The sequence below is a fragment of the Chaetodon auriga genome, chromosome 8, assembly GCF_051107435.1.
Source record: "Chaetodon auriga isolate fChaAug3 chromosome 8, fChaAug3.hap1, whole genome shotgun sequence".
Taxonomy (NCBI): Eukaryota; Metazoa; Chordata; class Actinopteri; order Chaetodontiformes; family Chaetodontidae; genus Chaetodon; species Chaetodon auriga.
Genome location: NC_135081.1, coordinates 24,861,105 through 24,882,260, shown reverse-complemented (window position 1 = coordinate 24,882,260; position 21,156 = coordinate 24,861,105). Strand labels below are relative to the sequence as shown.

General features: G+C 46.0%; 1 protein-coding gene across 8 annotated transcripts in view; it reads right to left on the bottom strand.

Moving 5' to 3' along the window:
* bcam (basal cell adhesion molecule (Lutheran blood group)) overlaps positions 1 to 21,156 on the bottom strand; it is a 49,490-nt gene that overhangs the window by 15,139 nt on the left and 13,195 nt on the right. For 4 of the 8 annotated variants that reach the window (XM_076736825.1, XM_076736822.1, XM_076736826.1 and 1 more), the window contains exons 2-3: positions 1,702 to 1,832; positions 1,384 to 1,600 (exon numbers count right to left, since the gene is read on the bottom strand). In XM_076736825.1, coding sequence (XP_076592940.1) covers positions 1,384 to 1,600; positions 1,702 to 1,832 — 348 coding nt within the window. Of the gene's footprint in view, positions 1 to 1,383; positions 1,601 to 1,701; positions 1,836 to 21,156 lie in introns of all 8 variants that reach the window. The other 4 variants (XM_076736820.1, XM_076736821.1, XM_076736823.1 and 1 more) reach the window with 1 other exon arrangement.

Genomic DNA, 21,156 nt, shown 5'->3' with positions numbered 1-21,156 from the left:
CACTTAGTGTGCTACGCAGGCAGCTTTAAGTGCGCACTGCAATTTCCATGCACGATGAGGACTTGTTAGCATTCAAAAGCTGGTTTCTTCACGCTAAACGCTCTGAACACGACTAAAACTCTCTTTTACAGCCTCTTCCTTTCAGCCGAATAAAGGTTTTTTTTTTCGGCTGAAATAAGTAATTTAAATAATATGAGTGAGTTAAGACAGCAAGACGTACAGGCAGGATCATTTTGATTCTCTTTTAGAGCATTTCTGCTCAGCAGACACTGTTTACTCTCTACTGTACGCTCCCCCGAGAGAGAGAAACCAGGCTATCACTGGTGCATCTCAACCCTCAGGAGACCTCATAACTCAGCCCTATTGAGTTAAGGCAGGACAGACAGACTATAATTCATCCCCAATGAGTCAAGTTGTCAAATGTGGACAAAGAATAATTGTTGGTTTTTGAGACAGGCTGTTTTCTTACAACTGTGTGCATTAAGTGCATCTAAAAAGGCCTTTGTCAGGCAGCACTGAATTGAGGTATTGTCCACCGCTGCCTGGCCCATTCACAATTAATAGCTTATTTTATGAGATTGCTTTGAACTGCAGTGCCTCTGAGTGCATAAATGTTAATGGTTAACTTGCGAGTTATTTTTCAAGTGGAAGCTTGACTAAAGAAAAGGGTCGTTTCGCTACGCTCCCAAGGCAAACTTTCCCCCTTTACAGTGATTGATCAGTCCAATCCGAAATGCAAATGAATCATATTCATTTTGGTTAGGCCACTGAATGCTAAAAGTATGATTGATGTTGCTGTGGGGGATGCCGTGGGAGGGACAAGGACACAGCAGCCAGCATCAAGGGTCAGCCCCCGGCGCCTCGGTGATAAATCTGGACCGTTATTAAGGTGAGATATATGAGACATGACAGGTGTGATTGAACTATTCATCAATTGTGTCAAGAGTGATTAGATTGTGGTTAATTGACCTCTGGGGAACTTATCAAAGGGAACTTGTAACCTCAGGCACTGGCAGAGGCTCCACACGTGGTGGAAAAATATTAGCTCGAGGTTGCTCAAATCTTGACAGATGTAGACAATTGTGACGAATTATGATACTATATGTTTATGAAGAGGTTTTGAATGGAGTTACTTTGAGCAAATGCGATCAGTAAAATGAATGTCATGCATTAGGCCTGAATTAAGCTACTTCTAAATGAAAGCATGCATGAACACACACGCAGATCTGATTAAAGCCATAAACCTTTAGCGGCAGCGACAGTAACAAAACAAGTCATTAATTCCTCACATCACCGACTGGTGGGAGAGTGTGGGAGGGGAGGGGGCTCTGAAAAGGTCACGCTAACGCCATATGAAAAGCCGAAGGGCCCTGGCCGACTCACAGAAGACTTTGAGCATGGTGGAGGCGTCTCCAACCCCGGCGGGGCCAGCGGTGACTTGGCAGTAGAAGACGAGCTCGTCGGTGGGCTGAACTGAGGAGATGGTCAAGGTGAAGTCCTCTCCGATGGTGACCCGCCCAGTCAGGATGGTGCCGTCGTCGCTTTTTCCCTCGCCGCCCTGAGAGCGGAAAGCCACGCGCTTCCTGGTTCCATGCTCCTCCTGAATAGATGGAGAGATAGAAGGAGGTTCAGAAAGTAAGTAATGGAAGTCCTCTCTAAAAATATTTGAATAAAGAACATTAAAACCTGGAAACTACTTACAATGTAGTACCACTCAACGACAGCGCTGCTCGACGGTGGAGAGACACTGTATGTGCAGGGCAGTTTGGCAGTCTCTCCTTTTAACACCTCCACTTTAGGAGACACCTTCACGACCACAGCCCCATTACACACTGCTGAGAAAAACACGCAAAGACAGAAAGGTATGAAGAAGATGATGAAACACTCAAGCACAGGAAGCCAGAGGGACTGAGGGCAATGTGTGTTGCAGGAGTGGCCTAAGAGCTGCTTTAGGGATGCAGTTACACGTCTTTTGCCTTGACTTTGGGTCTCCATTGGAATTTATTGCAACTGCTATAAATCCAAACAGACTACAGGAGCTACAAGTATCAGCACTCCCTTAAAGGTGTATGAACTGCAGTAAAAACTGTTAAGGGACCCTGAGGAATCTAGAAAGCTCTCGTCACTGTCAGCGTTCTCTATTCAACAGGGACATTAGGATGCACACAGTGCCCCAGATATCAATGGGAGAGCTGCAGCTAGGGCACAGGGTGGACCCAAAGTGGTTCCTGTGGGGATGGGGAACAGTATAGCTCTCGAACTCTCCACACATCCAACCATGGAGAAACGCATGGAGCGACAAAGAGATTGCATTACAGAGAGGAGGGGCGGGAAACGAGGGAAGGGGAGCTGGAGGAATGGAAGGAGCTCCATTTCTGCTAATGAAGTCACTGCAGCACATGCAGTGTCATAAATCCTGTGGTACAGTAACACAGAAAAACATCTGCAAAGAAAGACATATGGACGGCGTATTTCATATGTGCACTTTGGCAGGCGTACGTGAAATATAGAGCTCGGCAGGCATGAGATGAATTTAACTGATATGCCAGGAAGAAAATACGCAGAGTAATGAGACCAAGTACTTTCACAGAAATGATATACAATTAAAAAACTGAGTAAATAATGGATGCCAGCAGTAAACAACCACTAAACAACATTCCCCAAAATCTCCCCATGCTGCAAACACTGCAAAGATTAAGGTATGATTAAAAAAATCAGAGAGCTGCACTCAATTCAACAAGCATGTTGGACATATATGTTGCTAATGAACAACCCAGCCCCAAACTATGTATGATAACATAAATTAATCATGGCATCAATATCTGGACTACAAAATCGACATTTAAATAATTTATTTGTTGTGAAACCGCCGAGAGTCGGGCGGACGGACTTGTGGGAATCATATTTGTTTGACAGGCTGGTTTTAATAACGGGGCAGAGAAATGCAGACGGGGAAGATGAAAGAGTGTTTGCTCAAAAAATGTCCAAAGAGAGATGAGAGGAGCTGAGGGACGACCGCCTTGTTATCACTCCACCGCGAGGAGGAGAGAGAGCGAAGGACGGAAGGCAGAGAGAGCATACAGAGGAGATAATGGGCAGAGATGTCAAATACACACTTTTTGCTCAGTGTTGTGTGAGACGCCTTCCACCAGGGTCAGACGCTGTGGTTCACCATGACCCACAAAACGCACGGAGGTCAAAGGTCGCTCAGGCGTTGACATTTGATGAAAAGATCTCGTGTCTCTCTCCACGTAATCTTTCACTTCCTCTTCATTTACTTTTTCACTTCCCTTGTCTCTATTTTTATCCCGCGTCTCGTTTTCCTTGTGTTCTTCTTTTTTTGTCCCCCATGTCCAGTTTTCCCCTCTCTCTAAATATTTCCTTCTATTAGCTCAGTAGCTCTCATGAGTAACAACATTAGTTTGACAAACCGAGTCTCATGTTTCGAGTTTGAGAGAGGGATGTAGCCCAAAAGAAAATCCCCCTCTGTTTCTGCGCCAACACAAACAGCAAAGCCAGACGAGCAAACCAACAAGAATGTGCTAGTAAACGAAGCGCTGCGCTTACAGGCAGCACTCAGGATTTAAGAGTCCCGTTAAGTGGTGCATGGGAAAAATACACACTCACACACACACCACATTAAATCAAGTGACTTATTGGCACATCCATAGAGAACCTACATCTTAACCCAGCCACTCGAGATACTTTGAAAACACATGCAAACATGAATCCCCAGCTGAAGGCTTGAAAATGTTTGTGAGAAATCAAGTTTCTTCACAAGTACTGGTTACTATCGCAATACTGACCTCTGAGTCTGTAGCAACAAACTTGTGTGTGGGTGCACTTAGCTGGTATAAATCACTCAACCTACAACATTAGAGGAGATACTCTGAGTTTACTCGGAGGAAATGAATAAATTAGATTATCAGTGTGCATGTTTTTGGGGAGATTGGTAGTTGCTCAACTTCCTTGCACACAGACATCAAAATCTGTGAAATATTAATGTAAACCACACTTGGAGTGCCACTTCTGCCACAACATGGATTTTGCAATGCCGTCATAACCTCGATAAATGTTTTAGCATATTAAAAATAATGTCTTCCATAACATGCAGGTGGAGTGTTATGTGTATATACTCATAGAACTGGAGTTACATCCAGTAACTACCACTTTCCTTATTATGAGGCAGACTCTGGTAACGTGAGGATGTGAAGGTAACATTACAAATACCGCACGCTAATTTCTGACTGCAAGAACCAACATTAAAGTCCACCATCCGAGGCAGTGGACACACAGTGGGTTTACTTGATGGAAATGTCCACACAACAACTAGAAAACTCCTGCTACTTCAGACCGCTTTGACGGCGATACAAAACAGGATTCACCTCAAAACAAGTTCAGGCTGAGCCTCGTTTGAAGCCAATTAAATTAACAGAGTAGCAGCTTGGATGCTTCATACCTGTCTTTCAGCTTTTTGTGTAGTCTTACATCGTCAGAGCTAATGTTATCTCCAGCCTTCATACTGCAACACAAGCTCAGCTGCTTTTGTTGTATAAATTTAGCTGCTTTTGCTCTATAAGCATCAAAGCACAGCCTCACTGTGTCTGCAGACTTCTGGACTTGCTGTATTATATATATAAAAAAGAAATATTATTAACTCGATGTAGCTGATGAAGCAGCCATGGTATTTCAGGTGAGCAAGCATGCATTCATCTGCTGAGTGGGCTCCTCTGTGAAAGTCACACAAAACTGATCACATTCACTTCCTGTGGAAATGTTCTGCAGCACTAACAGCTGCGTATTCATGTGTCATAGTTTGTTCTCGCTTTACTATCTCTGACAAAGTCTTGCAAGACTGGAATATATAGCTGAGTCTTCACTTTTAGAGCAGCTAAAAGCCCTAATTTGTTCTTTCGTGGGATGAAAATAGTCATCTATTATGATCTACTGAGGATGTTTGGATGTTTTTTTTGTCTATTTATCACTTCTTACCTGACATCCATTTATTTTTGGTCAGTAGCTGCATGCATGCAAACAGAGCTGCTGAGGCAGTTGCCATCTGTACCACATCTTTCTCTCTTTGCAGACCCCTCTGCCTCTCACTTGATTTTAATGTGCGTGTCACTCTCACCCTCTTCCCCTCTTTCACACACATCTTGTGGCGTTCACAATATGTTTTGGTCCACAGTGATCAGTCAGGCTGCTGCTCTGTGTTTTACACAGGAGGCAGCTGGACAGACAGAGCTGGATAATTAAAGTATAATTAGGGAGTCCTCCGTCCAATCCGAGCCAAGAGCAACGTGTGTGTGTGTGTGTGTGTGTGTGTGTGTGTGTGCGCAAGAGTGTTTGTGTATTTAGACACACAGGCTGTTGGCTGTCACTGTGTGTGTGTGTGTGTGTGAGTGAGAGAGACAGAAAGAAAGAGAGTGGCTAGGGCTGTTGGGGGGTGGCGGGGGGAGGACTAGCTTCATGGGGGTCTCGTTAGCTGACGCAGGCCAGATAATCGGATTTAGCCAAACGAGAGGGAAAGTGTGTGTGAGGTGGTGTGTGATGGGGTGCATGACCGGGTAGAGAGACAGATGGGAACGAGACAGGCAGACTGTGACCTGTACTCACACACACAAACACACACTCGTACAGTATATCTATAATGCATGTGATATTTATGAGCAACAGAAGCACCTCAAAAAGCCCGAGTTAAGTACAGTGTGTGTAGAGAAAAGGAGATTCAAGTCTGCAGTCAAAGCAGCGTGGCAGAGTGGAAGAGACCCAGAGAGTCAGTCCCACATCTACTGAAAAGTTAATGTGAAACCATCTTTAATACTCGCTCTGTCTGTCTCTTTCTGCCTTTCTTCCACTCTCCCCTCTGCCTGCATCTCTTCCTCTTTCACCCTCTTTTCCCTTTCATACACAAACAGACAGACACACACAAGCGGGCGCCCCTCATTATGAAAAGAACCAGTTGGATCCTCTCCCTCTCCTGTGCTCTTTTTCCTCTCTTGTTCTCGCCCTCACCTACTGTTGTATTCTGGACATCAAACCAGGAGGCTCTTTCCCTCTCCGACTCGCCTCTTTTCATCCCTCATTCTCAAAGAGCATTCTTTAATACCCAGGGCACAAACTCGCTTGTGCGTCTCGTCTGCGCATGTGCGTGGGGAGAAGGAAAAAGAGAATGTGAGATAGCAAAAGAAAGGCACAAAGAAATAAGAAAAGGGGGAGAAAGGAGTGAGAGGACTGAAAGGAAACCGGGCCTTACCTACGTGAATGTCACTCAACTAGAACCTCCTTATGAAGCCACCATGACCCTTCTTTCACTGATAGTACCTGACTGTCTCCCTGCTAACCCAAACAGATGTTCTGGGTAACTTAGCTTTATTTAAGTCCACTGTATACACCTGGATGATGGTGCTAGGGGTGCGAGAGAAGTGTGTTAGATTACAGTCGGCATGTGTCGCAGAGATGGAGCGTTAAGATCTGCAGCAGTGCCAACGCTGTGGCGAGGAGTGCGAAGAAGACTTGATCTATGAAGTGAGCGTGAAGGCTGAAAAGGACAAGAGAAGGGCAACGCGGTACCTGATGGACGAGGATCTTCAGGTGGTGTGTGTGTACCTGTGCGCGTGTGTTTGTGTGTGGTCCAAAACATCCTTGGCCTCTAACAGGATTAGTGTGTTTGACTGTTGGCAAAGCAAACGGCGTCCTGCTGCGGACGACACAGCCTCAAGGTCACGAGGGCTGAGTCACCTACAGCACGCGGCCATTAAACAACAACATGGAACAACAGCTTCCACATTCTGAATTCAGCACTTTCCATTGATCCAGCATGCACAGAATCATTTCCCAATCTCTTTAGAGTTGTCTTCTCTGCTTTAATCCACATTGCTGACATCTGAAGATGTTTACACATCATCATTAAGGGATTATGGTAAAGCTTGTACATGCATAGCTTGTGTGGTAAGACCATTATGTGCAGCTCTTCAAAAAATCAGGGCTACAGCTTCAGATGCAACATGGAGACGGTAAGAAGAGCAGCTGGTCAAGGCTGCAACTTACGAGTTTTCTCATTACTGGATAACCTTCAAATGATTGTCACTGTCAATGAATTGTTTAGTCTAGAAAGTGACAGAAAAATGTAATGAACGGCCATCGCAGTTTCCTGAAGGCCAAGATGACATCACCAAATGTCTTATTTTCACCAACAATCGAAAACCTGGAGATAAGAAGAACGGCTCAGTAACCTTCACATGTTCAGTAACAGTAAACATGGTTTGGGATTGCGCTTCAAAGCTCGACAGGATTCTCTCTGTGTCACACACCAAATGAAAGAATGCGAACGCAGTTACGTCGAGGAACATGAAGGCACCACACAGCCTGAGAGTGTACAACACATCCATTCAGTGTTGCTGGGGTGGCGTCAGTTGCTGAGCTATAAATCATTGTCTATGCCAGAGACACTGACAGTGGGTCAGTGCTGGAACATGTGGCCCACAACTATAAATGTGGCTTCACTCTCACCACAAGTCATGATGGCTGCTATCACCACAGATACCATGTGACTGACCCGCAGGAGTCGTCATCATCAAGCGCCGGGGGCTCTGTGTGTGTGTGTGTGTGTGTGTGTGTGTGTGAGTTCAGCTATGGCAGCGGGGGCGTGGCAGACTGCCCTCAGACCTCTCAAACCGATAATAGCCTGTTAATGTTGCAGGCTGGATCTGACTCAAACCTCATGTTTACGGGCCTTTCACATTCGCTCATGGCTCACATTAGTCTGCCCGCCCCGCTAGATGGGAACAGTTTGCACTCTTCAGGAAATTCACTTCGCTCAGTGAGTTTCATTTTAGCGGACAAATTCGATCCATCTCAGAAATTTACCCAACAGGGCCAGCCGTAAGGCGGGAAAATGAACAGAAAGAGGCTCTTGAGTGGGTGCGCACTTGAACGAAGGTGGTGCTGGCTAATGTGGTGAAAACTACTGTTTGTTGTTGCCATTTGAAAATAATGCAGTTACTGCGAAGGCAGCAAGTTCTGTCGTTGAAGCAAGAGAAAATAAATAGACACACTCACAAGCGCACACACACAGGTTTTCGTGACTTTTGGGGACATTGCATAGACTTCCATTCATTTCCTGGAGACTTAACCCGACCATGAGCATAAGCACTACCTGCCTTAACTTAAACTTATCCTAAAATGTAATAATTTACATTATGGGGACATGCATTTTGTCCCCACAAGACGAGTCCCCACAATGTGAGTCAACAGATTTATGTGGCCACAACGTGGGGAATACATGGGCACACATACACACACACACACACACACACACACAGCATGATATATGTGTGTGTGTCTGTGTGGTGGGGGGTAGGCTGGGTTATAGAGCCAGTGTCGGGGTGGGTCCATGTAAGGCCTGGAGTCTGTCAACGCCTGACTGATGAGACAAGAACAGGTGCAGTGCAGGAAAAGCAGCTGCAGCAAAACACACACACACACACACACACACCAACAATGGATGCCACATGCAGAGGACCAGGGAGAGAGTGAGACAGACAGGAAGAGTGAGACGCACAGATGACAGACAGGGAGACAGAGGAAGTTTCCCAACTGGCACGAACACACAGAAGCCAACAGTTTGTAGAAGTAAGACTTTTAGCTACCAAGGAGACAAAAAGTGAAAACATACACATTCAGTGAAACCGGACAGAAATAGACACGGCAGACACTCGCTGTCTGTCTTCTAATGACAAGCGTATCCATACAAGAGCCGTGCTTGGCAGAATAAGAGCTGCGATGTCTGTTGGTGTCCTGCTAAATGTTGACCTTTGAGAGGGAAGCACTGATATGTATCTAACGCAAATGAGAAGGAAGGAAAGAACATTAAATAAGAAGACGGAAAAGGGGAGGGACAGAAAGACAACGTGAGGACGGACAGAGATGCAAAGAAGGGCCATAAAATACAGTTTGTACCTGATTTCAGTCTAACAAATAATGTAATATCCTGCTGCACTGAAGTTCTGATCCGGATCAGTTAATGTGGCGCTCGTACGCTCAGATATTAAAATACCTGCAATAAAATGTTTTAAATATCCTGAACAGTGCAAATAACACCAATCAGCACGCACTTGTTCAACACACAAGCTGATTTATTAAAGAGTTTATCCTTCACATAATGTTCAAAGCAGTGCCAATGATCATAATGGATTTCTGGTTGACCTTTCTGCAGACACGTGTGTCTGTGCATGCACAGTGACTGCTGTTTGCTCTTTGTACGCTCCTTTCATGCCTGCTACTGTGCCTTGATTTGCTTATGATGCTCCATGAGAAAAGAATATCCCCAAGTGGGACTGATAAACTACTTCAAGTGCCTTCATACTAGAGTCATAAGAGTCCCCGATGAGCTGTTCCCAAGACAAACTCAGGTTTTATTTGCCTAATAAACTGACTGCAATCCTGATTCAAGAGGGTTCAGCCTGTTATTGCATCTTCACCAGAGAGAGATGTGAAAGGAAGAGTTAAAAGAAACTCTTATAACTCCTAATGAACACAGTCAAAAAGCGAGAGTTTGACTGTAGTGTACTTAACAAGAATCCCCTGAAAACTTTTTCTTTCTTGTTGCTCAATAACACATGGATAGCAGCCTTCTAAAGTACCAATTACAGCAATCTGAGAACCAGCCTCACTCTTGTAAATCTCACCTGACCGTTCAGAAGCCAGTCAAAAACCTCTGCAGTCATAACTTCCCGAGCTGAAACGGGGGTCTGTTGTCCTTCAAAGACGATATCTGGGCCTCTAATTGGATTCAAACACAGTAATATCTTTCATTGCTTGGTGAAACAGGGCGATCTAATTTTTTTTTATAGATGGCCTGTGTGTTTTATGAGGGTTATGTGTGATTCCTGAATGTCTTGGGAAAGGGTGGCGGGGATGGAAGTCTTGATTAAAGGTGAGATAGGCCGATCCCGGATGCTCAGATGCCACATCTTAAGCCCTCGCACTGCAATTACAGGATACGGAGGGGACTGTCTGTCTTCCTGTCTGGGCTTGTGCCGATGTGCCACCTGAGTACAAGTAAAACTAACACCTGGGACCCTGCGGGAACACACACGCACTTGCTCACACACATTCAGGTTGCAGCTGGTTGGGGAGGTCAACTGAGTCTAACAGAGGAGACTGTCTTTTATCACTTTATTTATTGGCAACACAATCACCGGCTATGTGTGTCTGTTCGAGATGGAAGAGAGGAGATGGGGCCTAAAGGAGAGACTGTATGGGGAAAATAGATTTTATTATTTGTTAGACAAGAATCTTGTAACCTTTTATTGTTCTGTTCTGAGAGTTTTTGTATTACTGCCATTCGTCTATTCCGCCAGGCTGTAGCTTATGAATCTTATATCAACCTTGAAATCTGGTGCCTCTTGTGTCTGCAGCGTAAAGCACGCTTTGAAACAAGTTTTACGTGATTAGTGCTTAAAAGGCATCTAACTTCATTAGGATTCATAAGTTGAATTCCTTTGGAGAGACAGAGGACGGCGTCAGAGGACGGGAACAAGGACGGGAGTTTTAGAAGAGGTCTGATGTTCCCAGGGACTTGACGTTGACGTAATGCAGCTGAGTCAAACATAAGGCTATTAGCAATTAGCCCGGGTACGCATCAGTCTTCTGCACTGCCATAAACCCTGCAGTATGAGCATCTGTGCGTCCTGCTCAATGCAATAAAATGCATAGCCCAAAGTCATCGCAAAGTTCAATGACTCGGCAAATGAGGTCTGCGAGCCAAGCAGCGGGTGCGTGGATTTCTTTGTGTGTGTGTGTGGGTGCATTGAGAGCGGAGGGCAGAGAGGTAACATCACAGTGTGCGCAGTCGCGACAGATAAATCACAGCTTTACTGGTGTGTGTGTTGTGTCATCTCATGGCAGTTTAGGGGCTCAAGACAAACAGCGTGAAGTGGGCTACAAGGCCGGCCCCTCACGCACTCTTTGTCTATCTGGAGATTCCCCCTCGCTGGTCCTGTTGTCCGGGCAATGGGGGGAGAAGTCGACCCCATTCAAACAGGAGATTTTAGAGCCGTGTGGTCAATGAGTGTGTTTGCGCGGGTGCTGGGGTGGGAGGGGGTGTGTTTGTCCTCTCTGAACATGAGCCAGCGAGTCAGGAGAAGAAAATGACGACAGGGATGGATGGCAGGAGCGAGGAGGAGGAAAAACAAAAAGGGAAAAACGGAGACAGGGTGCATGAGCAGAATATGAATCCGTGGAGCTGACGTTGCAGTCTTCCGGCCCGTTCTGCAGAAAAAAATTAGACAAAGCCGAGGCGTCTCGTAAAGAGATTATAAATAGAGCTATGAATACATGAGTCTTGTGAGTTTTAGTGCTGCGTAAGTGCTTCTGCAAAAGCAGCTCTGATATATTGTCTCGCTGATAAACCAAAGGATTCTCTGAGTGTCCTTCCCCATTAGAGCTGGCTGAGCAAAATTGAAATCATCTCTCACACAAAATATCTGGGCCATTCGTAAAGCTAATATCTTTTAGCTGGCATAATCTGTTGCCACTTTATGTGACTCCATTATCGGTGAGTTAGCGCGACAATAGCCAGTGTCTTGCTCCTATTAGAGCACACTTTTGGGTCTTAATACAATGGAGGCAGCAGCAAAAGCAAGGCCACGGCAGTGTGACGACGAGCAAGCATCGTGTAAAAATATCAAGAGGAATTTCATTACATTTCGAATCAAAGGGCACAAAACAGAGAGGGTCCGCCAATTACCCCGCTGTGTCCCCTCCTGGCTGCCTTTCATTTTCAGAGGGAACTCAATTTGGCGAAAGAGAGCGTGTGCGTGAGTGTGTGTGTCCTGATCGACTGAGAGGGAACCCAATCAGTAGATGTCACTTAAGGGGCAGAGATGAGAAAAGGTGTTAATATTTAATGTTTCAGGGCCCCTGAATCTGGGCCTCCTTTCCCTCCTCTCGCTCTTCCTTCCACCCCTCTCGCCCCAGGCGCTCCAATTAACACACCCTGTCCTTTTCTTCCCCCTCTCTCCCAGCCTCTCTCGCTGTTCCCTCCTTCCTTGAAACACAGCCCCTGGTGAAAAATAGAATTTAGAAACAGGAGGCGAGAGGAGGCAGGAATGGAGGGACAGGCAGACGAGGAGAGTTTGACTGGGATCGTGTTAAGCAGTGCGGTACAAAGTTTGGATGAGAACAAGCTGAGAAGGCTAGAGGGTCTCAGAGGAGAGAGCAGGCAGATAGAAGAGGACACTGATGCAAAGGCAGGCGTGAGCATCAAACCAGAGAAGGGGAATGAGGCACAGAGGCTCTCCTACTGCAGATGCAGGAGTTAAAATTGGAGCAGCAGGAGAAGGAGAAAGATGACGTGAGGGAAGGAGAGGGTCCCTTGTGTCTTTTCAATTCCCCTCAGCCTCTACCTATTTATCAAGGTAAATGACTTGCTTTAATGGGCCAGAATGATATGCAATGTTTGGCAGAGGCAATCTGGTTGCATATGTTTGCCGCTAATGTCGCTAGCGTCTATAATGGGGTATTGTAATGAGGTGCATTCAGTGATGAGAGAGCCATCATAAATTCCACTCAGGACCCCAGAAGGCCAGGGGCAGCCCTGGAGATGACAGATGGATGGATGGATGGATGACAAGGGACTGTCAATGGAGGCAGGGACAACTAGAGTATTCTAAATGCCAACTGCAGTTTTGGTACAATTAATGACGTTTGCACTGGACATTAATGTATTGTAATGTCATGAAATACCCTCATGATACTCTATTGAAAAAATGTGTAGACTGCACTGCTGGAGCTTTATCAAGTGTCTCTCAAAGGCCTGTGGACACTTCAACTATCTCCAATGAGGCTAATGTTGCCAATACTGAGTGTGTTTGGTTACCTACTTCAGTATTTAAATCCTCGTTGTCCATCAGTGTGCAAAGGGATATCATTGGTAGAAAGACAGAAAACAATAAGCATGTTTTCAAGGGAGGATGTCGACGGGATTCACCGTCCTTCGCCTGTGTTTTTAATCAAACTCACGTGGCTCCAGGTTGTTTAGTGGCAACAAAGCAGCGCATAGCAGAGCCACAGCTGTTAATGTCGGATACACTTTAACAGAGGTTACTTAGGACAAGGACTTCAGCTTTCTTGAGGAAATAAGAAATACTACCAAACCGACTGAGGCCAAATTGCGGACCTGAAACTTGAAGGCGTTGCAGGACAGACAGTTCTCTCATTTTACTGCTGTTTGTCACTGTAATGGTTTAAAAGTATTTTCCAAATGAAAACTTGGTGCCACCTCTGTCTTTTGCAGTCAGGAGAGACTGTCAGAGAGAGGGGGGAGCGAGAGAGAGAGAGGGTGAGGAGAAAGGCTGACTCAGAGTATAAATAAGGGGAGAGACGTTAAGACTACAGCTAATCTCGCTAAAAGGGTTAGGACAAAGTGCTGCCGCCCCTGCCGTCTCTCTCGCTTCCCCTCTCCCTCGATCCTTGAATCAATTCATTCTGCAAGTCATTTCCTAGCATACTGTACAGATAAATACTGAGCGTAAGGTAGCTCTTACGCCCATTTACTGTAATAAACAAACCACTGGAGCGGGTCCATTACAGTGTTTGTGTGTGTGTGTGTGTGTGTGTGTGTGTGTGTGTGTGTGTGTGTGTGCGTGTGTTAAACAATACAATGGCTCACATTGTGTTTGATGAAGACTTCAAAAAACAGACACTTTTGTTCCAAAGGGGAAATAAGATTTGAGATAAGGTGTAAGGCGAAAGCAGGCCAGCATGTGTCTCTGCGGGTCTCAGATTTCTGCTACCCTACCATCAAAAAACACACACACATGCAAAGAGTAAAGGCCGAAACAGGCTGTCCTGCCAACCCGTGTGTATTTTAATACTGATGAGTCCATGGATGAATGTCTCAGGTTCTATTTACAGTAGCCTATTTACAGTATGATCGCTGCTACGTTCACAAACGGAGCGAAGCACACGCACAAACACACCTGCCTGCCCTTCACATCTCAACAGCTCAATCCCTCAAACGCACAGCCCCCCCTCTGTCACCCTCTTTTCCCTCCCAGCAGTCATCTCACATCGAATTGTAGCACCGAGGTGTTTTGTTGGTCTGACAAAAGGGCCGTTTCCTGGGTAGACAGGTTATCCACACACTGCACAAGCTGAGGCAAACACAGAGCGGGAGCAGAGGGACTGTGGGTAAATAACGCCAACACGCCACTGTAGCGTCCCGATGGTGCTCCTTCTGAGTATGACATTATTATCTAGTGAGCTGTTTTTCACCACAAATCTGACAGCCAAAATCTGTCCAAACATGCTCTCCAGGGTGGATAATCGCTCATTGTAAAGGTAAACACAGGTTAAGCCGTATTCGTGTTTATTTTGTCAGTTTACTTTGTGATCACAAAATGGTGATTTGATGGATGTCTCAGCGCAGCAGCACAGGAATTGCTGCTCTACACCGAAATCACCGTTTGGTGCTTTTTCAGCAGTCTGAAAACAGAAACACAGAAGTGTGTTAACGAGAACTAAACTGTGAGTTCAGCTGCACTCAAACACAAAGTAAGAGGTGACGGAGCTGACCAGAACAGAGGCGGAGCGTCAGACTAAGAGTCCCGCTCTTTACTGGACGTTGGGGCTCCTCATAAAAAGAGCAGAAGATGCTCACATGGATGCTCATTTTCACAGGATTGTCAGTGTGGACACAGTCCAACTGTTCCACCTTCGCCTTAATCTCGTGCTCTGATTAAAATGGTGACGCTGCTCTTGCTTGTATATATTTTCACATCCCTCCGCTTAAGCCAAATCACTCCATCTGCATCCTCTCTCGCCCATGTGTCCTCTCTCGCTGCTGTTCTCCTGCTCTCTCTCGTCTCTCCTCCTCTCTCTGTGGGAGTGCTGAGTAGCACTCTGCCCGTCTCATTTAGAAACAGCCCTCCCTTCACATCTAATGAGCCTTCATTTTGGCAGAAGAGGGAGAAAAGCCAGAGAGAGGAACACCGCTTCCACTACTTCAGCTGACAGCAGTTCCCCTCTTGAAGCGCTCTTCTAATACCCACATGGGACTATACAAGAGGGCTGGAATAGAGAGAAAATGGTGGAACAAATGGATATCCACTCTCCCTATTAGCCTCCATTATCCGCAAGCATCATTTCATAACTAGCGACTAACAAGGCTTCTGCGTACGGGCCCATGCCCCTGTTATATGTTTGAATGTGCGCCTTGGCTGAGCTAGGATACACAAATCGGGTGTGGACAGCTCAGAAACCAGAGAGAATTGCCCTTCTTTGTGCCCGAGCTGAAATACGAGAGCGCTCGCTGAATAAAGGGGGTCTTATAAGGGGGCGAGGGCGCTCCTTAGGGGGCCAGTCAGCCGGGCGTGACAAGCCAGTACCGCTGTAATGAGATAACAGGCCACTGGAGTACGCTTTGATTTGTTCCTCCTTTCTTTCCTTTCTCTACATCCCTTATCCCTTTGCAGTTTTCTTATCCATCCATTGCTCTGTTTTTTTTTTTAAATAAAAAAAAACAGGCCATCGTGCTCAGCGGGCTGGTAAAGCCCGTGTGTGAGGGACAGATAGAGGGATAGAGAGGAAAGGGCAAACACATTGGCAGGGAGATAGGGCAAAGGAGAAAGAACAGGGCACAAGAGTGTGGAAATGAAAGCTCGAAAAGGAACGTGTCTCTTTGTGTGTGCGTGGGTGTGTGTGTTCCTGAAAACATATTCAAGTGCATGTTAGCAGGAGCCTGAATTCAAGGAAGGCCACAGTGAAAAAAGAAAGGGGGCTGAGAGTAATCAAGAGATAGAGAGGCAGGGTGCATACAGTACGGGTCAGTGCCTCCAGACAGGCTGGATAAAGCCCACCTCCACTCCTCCGCCATCACAAAATTACCCCTGCACCTGCCCTCTGGCCCTCCCACCCCCCCGCTTCTTTGCCTCCGGCCCCCCCCGCCATACCCCTCCTGGCTTGAACAAACAGTCTCATGCAGTGTTGACAGTGGAAACACTCAGCGTGAGGCTGAGAGATGCGGGAAACCCTTGCAACAGTGTGAGCTCCATCATTGTGCGCTCGCGATGGATGACTTTCAGCCTGGCAAACAACAAAAAGCCTCAAGGGTTTTTTGCTCTTCCCATAACCTGCGCTAATTCATCGCCACCATTGACCTCCGTGTGTCAGCTGAACCACAAGATTCCAACTTATCTTTCCCACCTCTTCATAGTCCACCAGTGATTCATTCGCAAAAAGGGAAAAAATAAACATTTGCACCTCCTTTCCTCCTTAAATCAGTGTTTTCTTATCGCGCTGGGGCAGATTTATAGCTGTGATAGTGCGGCGGCCAAAGTCATGAATTCATCTGAACGACATGAGCTGTCTGCCCGCCTGGGCTATCAACACTTGCTGTCCCAAAACAGCGTATAAGCCGGAGATTTAGAACGGTCTGTCTAGCCCTAAATCTGTAGTCTCCTGCCTGGCATACCTCACACACAGCAGACTGTTACGCGCACACACACACTCACAGAGAGACACTCTCACTACCTTTTGATGCCCCACCTCCCACCCCTGTTCCTTCTCCCCCTACCTACCGCTCTCCCCCACTTTCTGTCTTTTTGCCTATTATGGCGGATTAACTTATAATGCTTGGATGAACTTCAGTAAGTGGGGGGTACAAAGTCACACATCAATACACACACAATCGCTGGCTGGCTGGCTGGCAGGCAGATACGGTCACAAGCCCACTGGCACAGACACATGGAGCCTTCTGGAGTACAGTGAGACACATGCAAAACACACACACACACACACACACATACATGCATGCACACAGACAAACACACGTTTACATACAGGAACCAGACTCCCATGCTGAAACAGAGCGAAAGGTGCAGAATCCAAACCAAAGCCCCTATTAATCCCCCTGATCCCTCAGAGATAGAATAATTCAGAGTTAATTACTATTCCCCTGCATTCCTCCCTTTCTTCGTCTTGATTTCTAAATCCACTAAACTCCCTCTTCCCCGCCCATTTGAATATACTGTCTACTGCAGATCCTTCTTTGTCTCCTCTCCCACATTTTTATTTGTTTTCCCCCCGCTGCTCCTCTAGTGCCTTGGCAGACTCTTCCGCGTTACGTTTTGACAGAACGAAATGAGAAGCAAATACGGTTATGAGCACCCCCCTCAATTTCTCTGTCTGTGACACACACCAATGTACAGGTCTTGGCAGCAGCTGACAGAGTCTGGCACTGAGGTTGTGTCTTTCTGGTCGGAGTTTGGAACCACAGTGAGTTTAATTAGAGTGGAGAGAGACCACATGGCTGGCTGAGAGGCTGGTGTAAGAATGGTTGAGAGGCTGGTTACTGGAGAGGCCCATTAACAGGCACACTGTTCGATGCTAACTGTAAGGAGAGTTTACAGAAAAACACACACACACACACACACACCAGTGCGCACGCATTGCTAGCTGCAATGTATTTATAGATAAAGATACAGTAGCTCTACACTCATTTGTATGCAGACAGCTTCCTCAAATATCCTTCTGTCTCTAACTGATGCCAACAGTGTTTTCATGGAGACAACTCATTATAAAAAGATAAAACGCCCTTGTGGTATACAGTTAAAAGCATCCTACATCACTTCCCATGTCACACTGCATTATCTGTGGTCTCATGGTATTTTGTTGCATGCGCGGTGCATATTTTACACAAGGGAAAGAAAAAGAGAACGCATTCCCACAACGTAGCTTCTATTTTCTGCACCAACACTTCAAGACAGGCCAGCAGATAAGCTGGAGACGAGGAGATAGTGAGGGGCTCGCTCCTGCCCAAACATGGGTAGGGCGAGAAGACGGAAGAAAGCCGAGCACCAGCGCGCACACACACATATTTACACACCCAGTTAGCATATTTCAAATATCATTCAGCATATGGACAGAGCAGGCACACAAGTCACAAGCGGCATGCAGATCACGTATTATGCACACATATTTTAACGGAAGCCCAGAGGGAATTCGAGCTCGCACACAAATACGCAGCGGAGTTAGCCAACTCCCGCCTGTGTCAACCTTCCAGCATTCCTCGCTAATCTGCACCATAATGACACACCTGTCTTCTCCCATTCTCTATTACCTCCACTAAAATACAGCGGCAGTTTAAGGGGGGGCACTAAACGTATTCATGAACAAACAGCTGATCCATCCTCTCTTTTAATTCTCTCTTTCTTTATGCATCCCTCCATCTTAACTTCAGCCCTCCCTCTCTTGATCCGTTTCCATAGGGAGCACTCCATTTTCTTTTCTTTTTAAACAAGAGGAGTAGTGGTTTGTCTGTGCTTTGGGGGGGGGGGTGTGTTACCACAGTAACAGACATGGAGGTTATTGTCATAGCTAGACAGGCGTTATTGGTGAAGGTGGGAAGGACGGGAACGAGAGGGGTGTTTTCAGGGGCAGGGGCAGGTCAGAGATTGGAACAGTGCAGGCCGGGGGGTGAATAACTAAAGCAGTGGGCAGGCGGGGTAGATAGGTAGGTCACATTATTATTGATTGCTTGACATTATGTGGACAGCGGGGGAGTCCGCAGAGACAGACGAATAAATTGTGGTTTGACATCAAAGTCAGGCTGCTGACATTGAGCCTGCAGGGGACAGAAGCTGCCCAAGGCTGGATTAGAGGTGGGTAGATACACGAGAGCACGCACAGACAGAAATAAACAGACAATGAGCACGCTGTCCGCGAGTTACCTGATAAAATGAAGGCTGTGGAGAGAGAGCTTGAAAACGACAGGATGAAACTGGAGGAAATGTCAGCCATGAATAATTTCAATGCCAAGCTCGGGTTTTTTATGAAGCCACAGCCCATAAATTGGACATTTTTCTGACTAAGACACCAAAAATGCCTAACTCATTTACACATCAAGGCTCACCAGAGACTTCCAGAAGGTGCATTATTCCAGTCCTCATAAAATTGCAATCTCTTACAGAGTACATTTTTCATCCTTATTAATGCTTCATTAAATTATTATTCATAGGCTGGATGGTGATGTGATTAGAAAAGAAATGGGAGACAACAGACGAAATAATTAAGGAAATGAAGCTCAGATTTAAATATTCAACATTCATTCTCATTCTGACTGATTCTCGGGACACTCGTGTGGTTACTCTGCAAATCAAAGCGGAAAATATAAGTGACGGCAGAGCGAAGCCGTCTGACAAGATAACCTCACGACCGCTCAACATGACACATGCACTGTCCTGTTAAGGACACACCTGGTGCAGGCCTTTCATCTGTGGGCATCAGGCCCGCCACAGAGGGCACCATCAGTCATTGTCTGCTCAGAGATTGACCGCCCCGTCTAGATGGCTATCAGCTAAGCTAACCGGAGTCTGGTGATAATATCTGGAATGTGTGAAGCCTGAGAAAGACAAAACAACACGTGCCTCAACCTGCACAGACCTGCAGAGGAGATGGAAGATAGAGACAGTGCAAGGCTGAGGAAGCTGTGTTTGTGTTTGTGTGTGTGTGTGTGTGTGTGTGTGTGTGTGTGTGTGTGTGTTGAGGGGGGTGGTGCAGGTAAGGGCAGGAGGGTTTGCTGGAAGAGACAGAAAAGTCAAGAATAAACAGACAAAAACAGTGGGACGTCGTCATGGATGGAGAAAGAGACAAAGACGAGCAGTGGTGGGGTGAGAGGAAGAGGAAGAGGGAGGAGGGGGAGAGAGGGCGAGAAGTTAGACATCATAATACGACTGAAAAATGTCTCAGCCGCATAACAAACTTCTGAACCCTCAAACACTTGCAGTCTTTCTCTCTCTGACCCAGACGACCCGACAGGAGGCCAATTCGGTGCCACAACTTCCTCTGCTCGCGCAGTGCCCACGTCCTGCTTTTCAGGAAACAACACAGGAAAAAACGCCATCAATACTTCCTCTTCTTGTAAGTGTACATACCCAACGTCATGCGCTGGCGTGTGACGTTGCTGGCCTCCCATGAGAGCTCACACCACATGGGTGCGTGACATGTGACCCTGTGGGTTATGCTTCCTATTGCACCCACGCACACAATCATTAACCCTAATTTAAATACAGAAAATGTACACGTCTGGGGGTCTAAGTTTCCCACTGACATTTCATCAATAATAATGGCCCCTCCATGTTACTGGCTACTGGAAAAAGGACATGATTGTTAACAAGGTAACATGAGAGTTTGTCTATGAAGACAGACACCAGTTAAGGAAAGGTTAAAGTGGATTTAAACGCATTTTAACTTAAGTGATGACAGGACTGTTAGTCGATTGGGACAAAATTAATTGGAAACAGACTTGATAATGAACTCATCCTTCAAGCAAAATATCAAACATTGTCTGGTTCCAGCATTTCAAATGTGAGAATTTGCTGCTTTAATTGGTTTTAAATTATTCTAATCAAGCGCCTCCATGCTCATGCAAACAGACAAAGCACATGTCCAGCCAAGATACCATATCAAGAAAAACAGCACGTTCATGATGTCAGAACAACTCCGAAAAGAAAACAAGTGATGACAAGAAGATGGAGCCTGACAGACAGAGATTACAGGGATGACAGCTGCTGATAGGAATAAAGGAAGAAAAAAGCAAATGTGGCAAAACTGGCATGGAGACACTATGCTAATCGCAAGCATACCAAGATCAAAGGAGAAATGAAGCATGAGAAGGGAGTGCATCAGCGTGCCCCTGTATCACTTTAATCACGGCATACTGCATACCGCAGAGGCAGACAACATGGAGAGTGATTTGTTCCCCTTTTAATTAATAAAATGTGCATCCTGTAGAACCAGCCCCATGCTTAAACACAGAGCCAGTAACATCAATGAATTCTCAGTGGAAGATCTTTAAAATATGACTTTAGCACTTGGAATGTGCAAGATTTTATGTGCATTTCTATGAGCACCAGCCTTTAAAAACACAAGATCGAGGTTAGTGTAATCATGGAATAAGTAAAACGCAGTGAAGCATTGTTCATCAAGCTTTAGCCTGAGAGAAACCTTGGTTTCTGTCCAAGTAGATGAGTCTTTCTGTAGGTGTTTACAGGAGCAGATGGTCCAGGTAGGCGTTTCAAGTGCTGGTTGTTATCGGTAATGGAGGAAATAAAACATCATATGGTGGAAAGCAGGACAGAATGACTGTGTGAG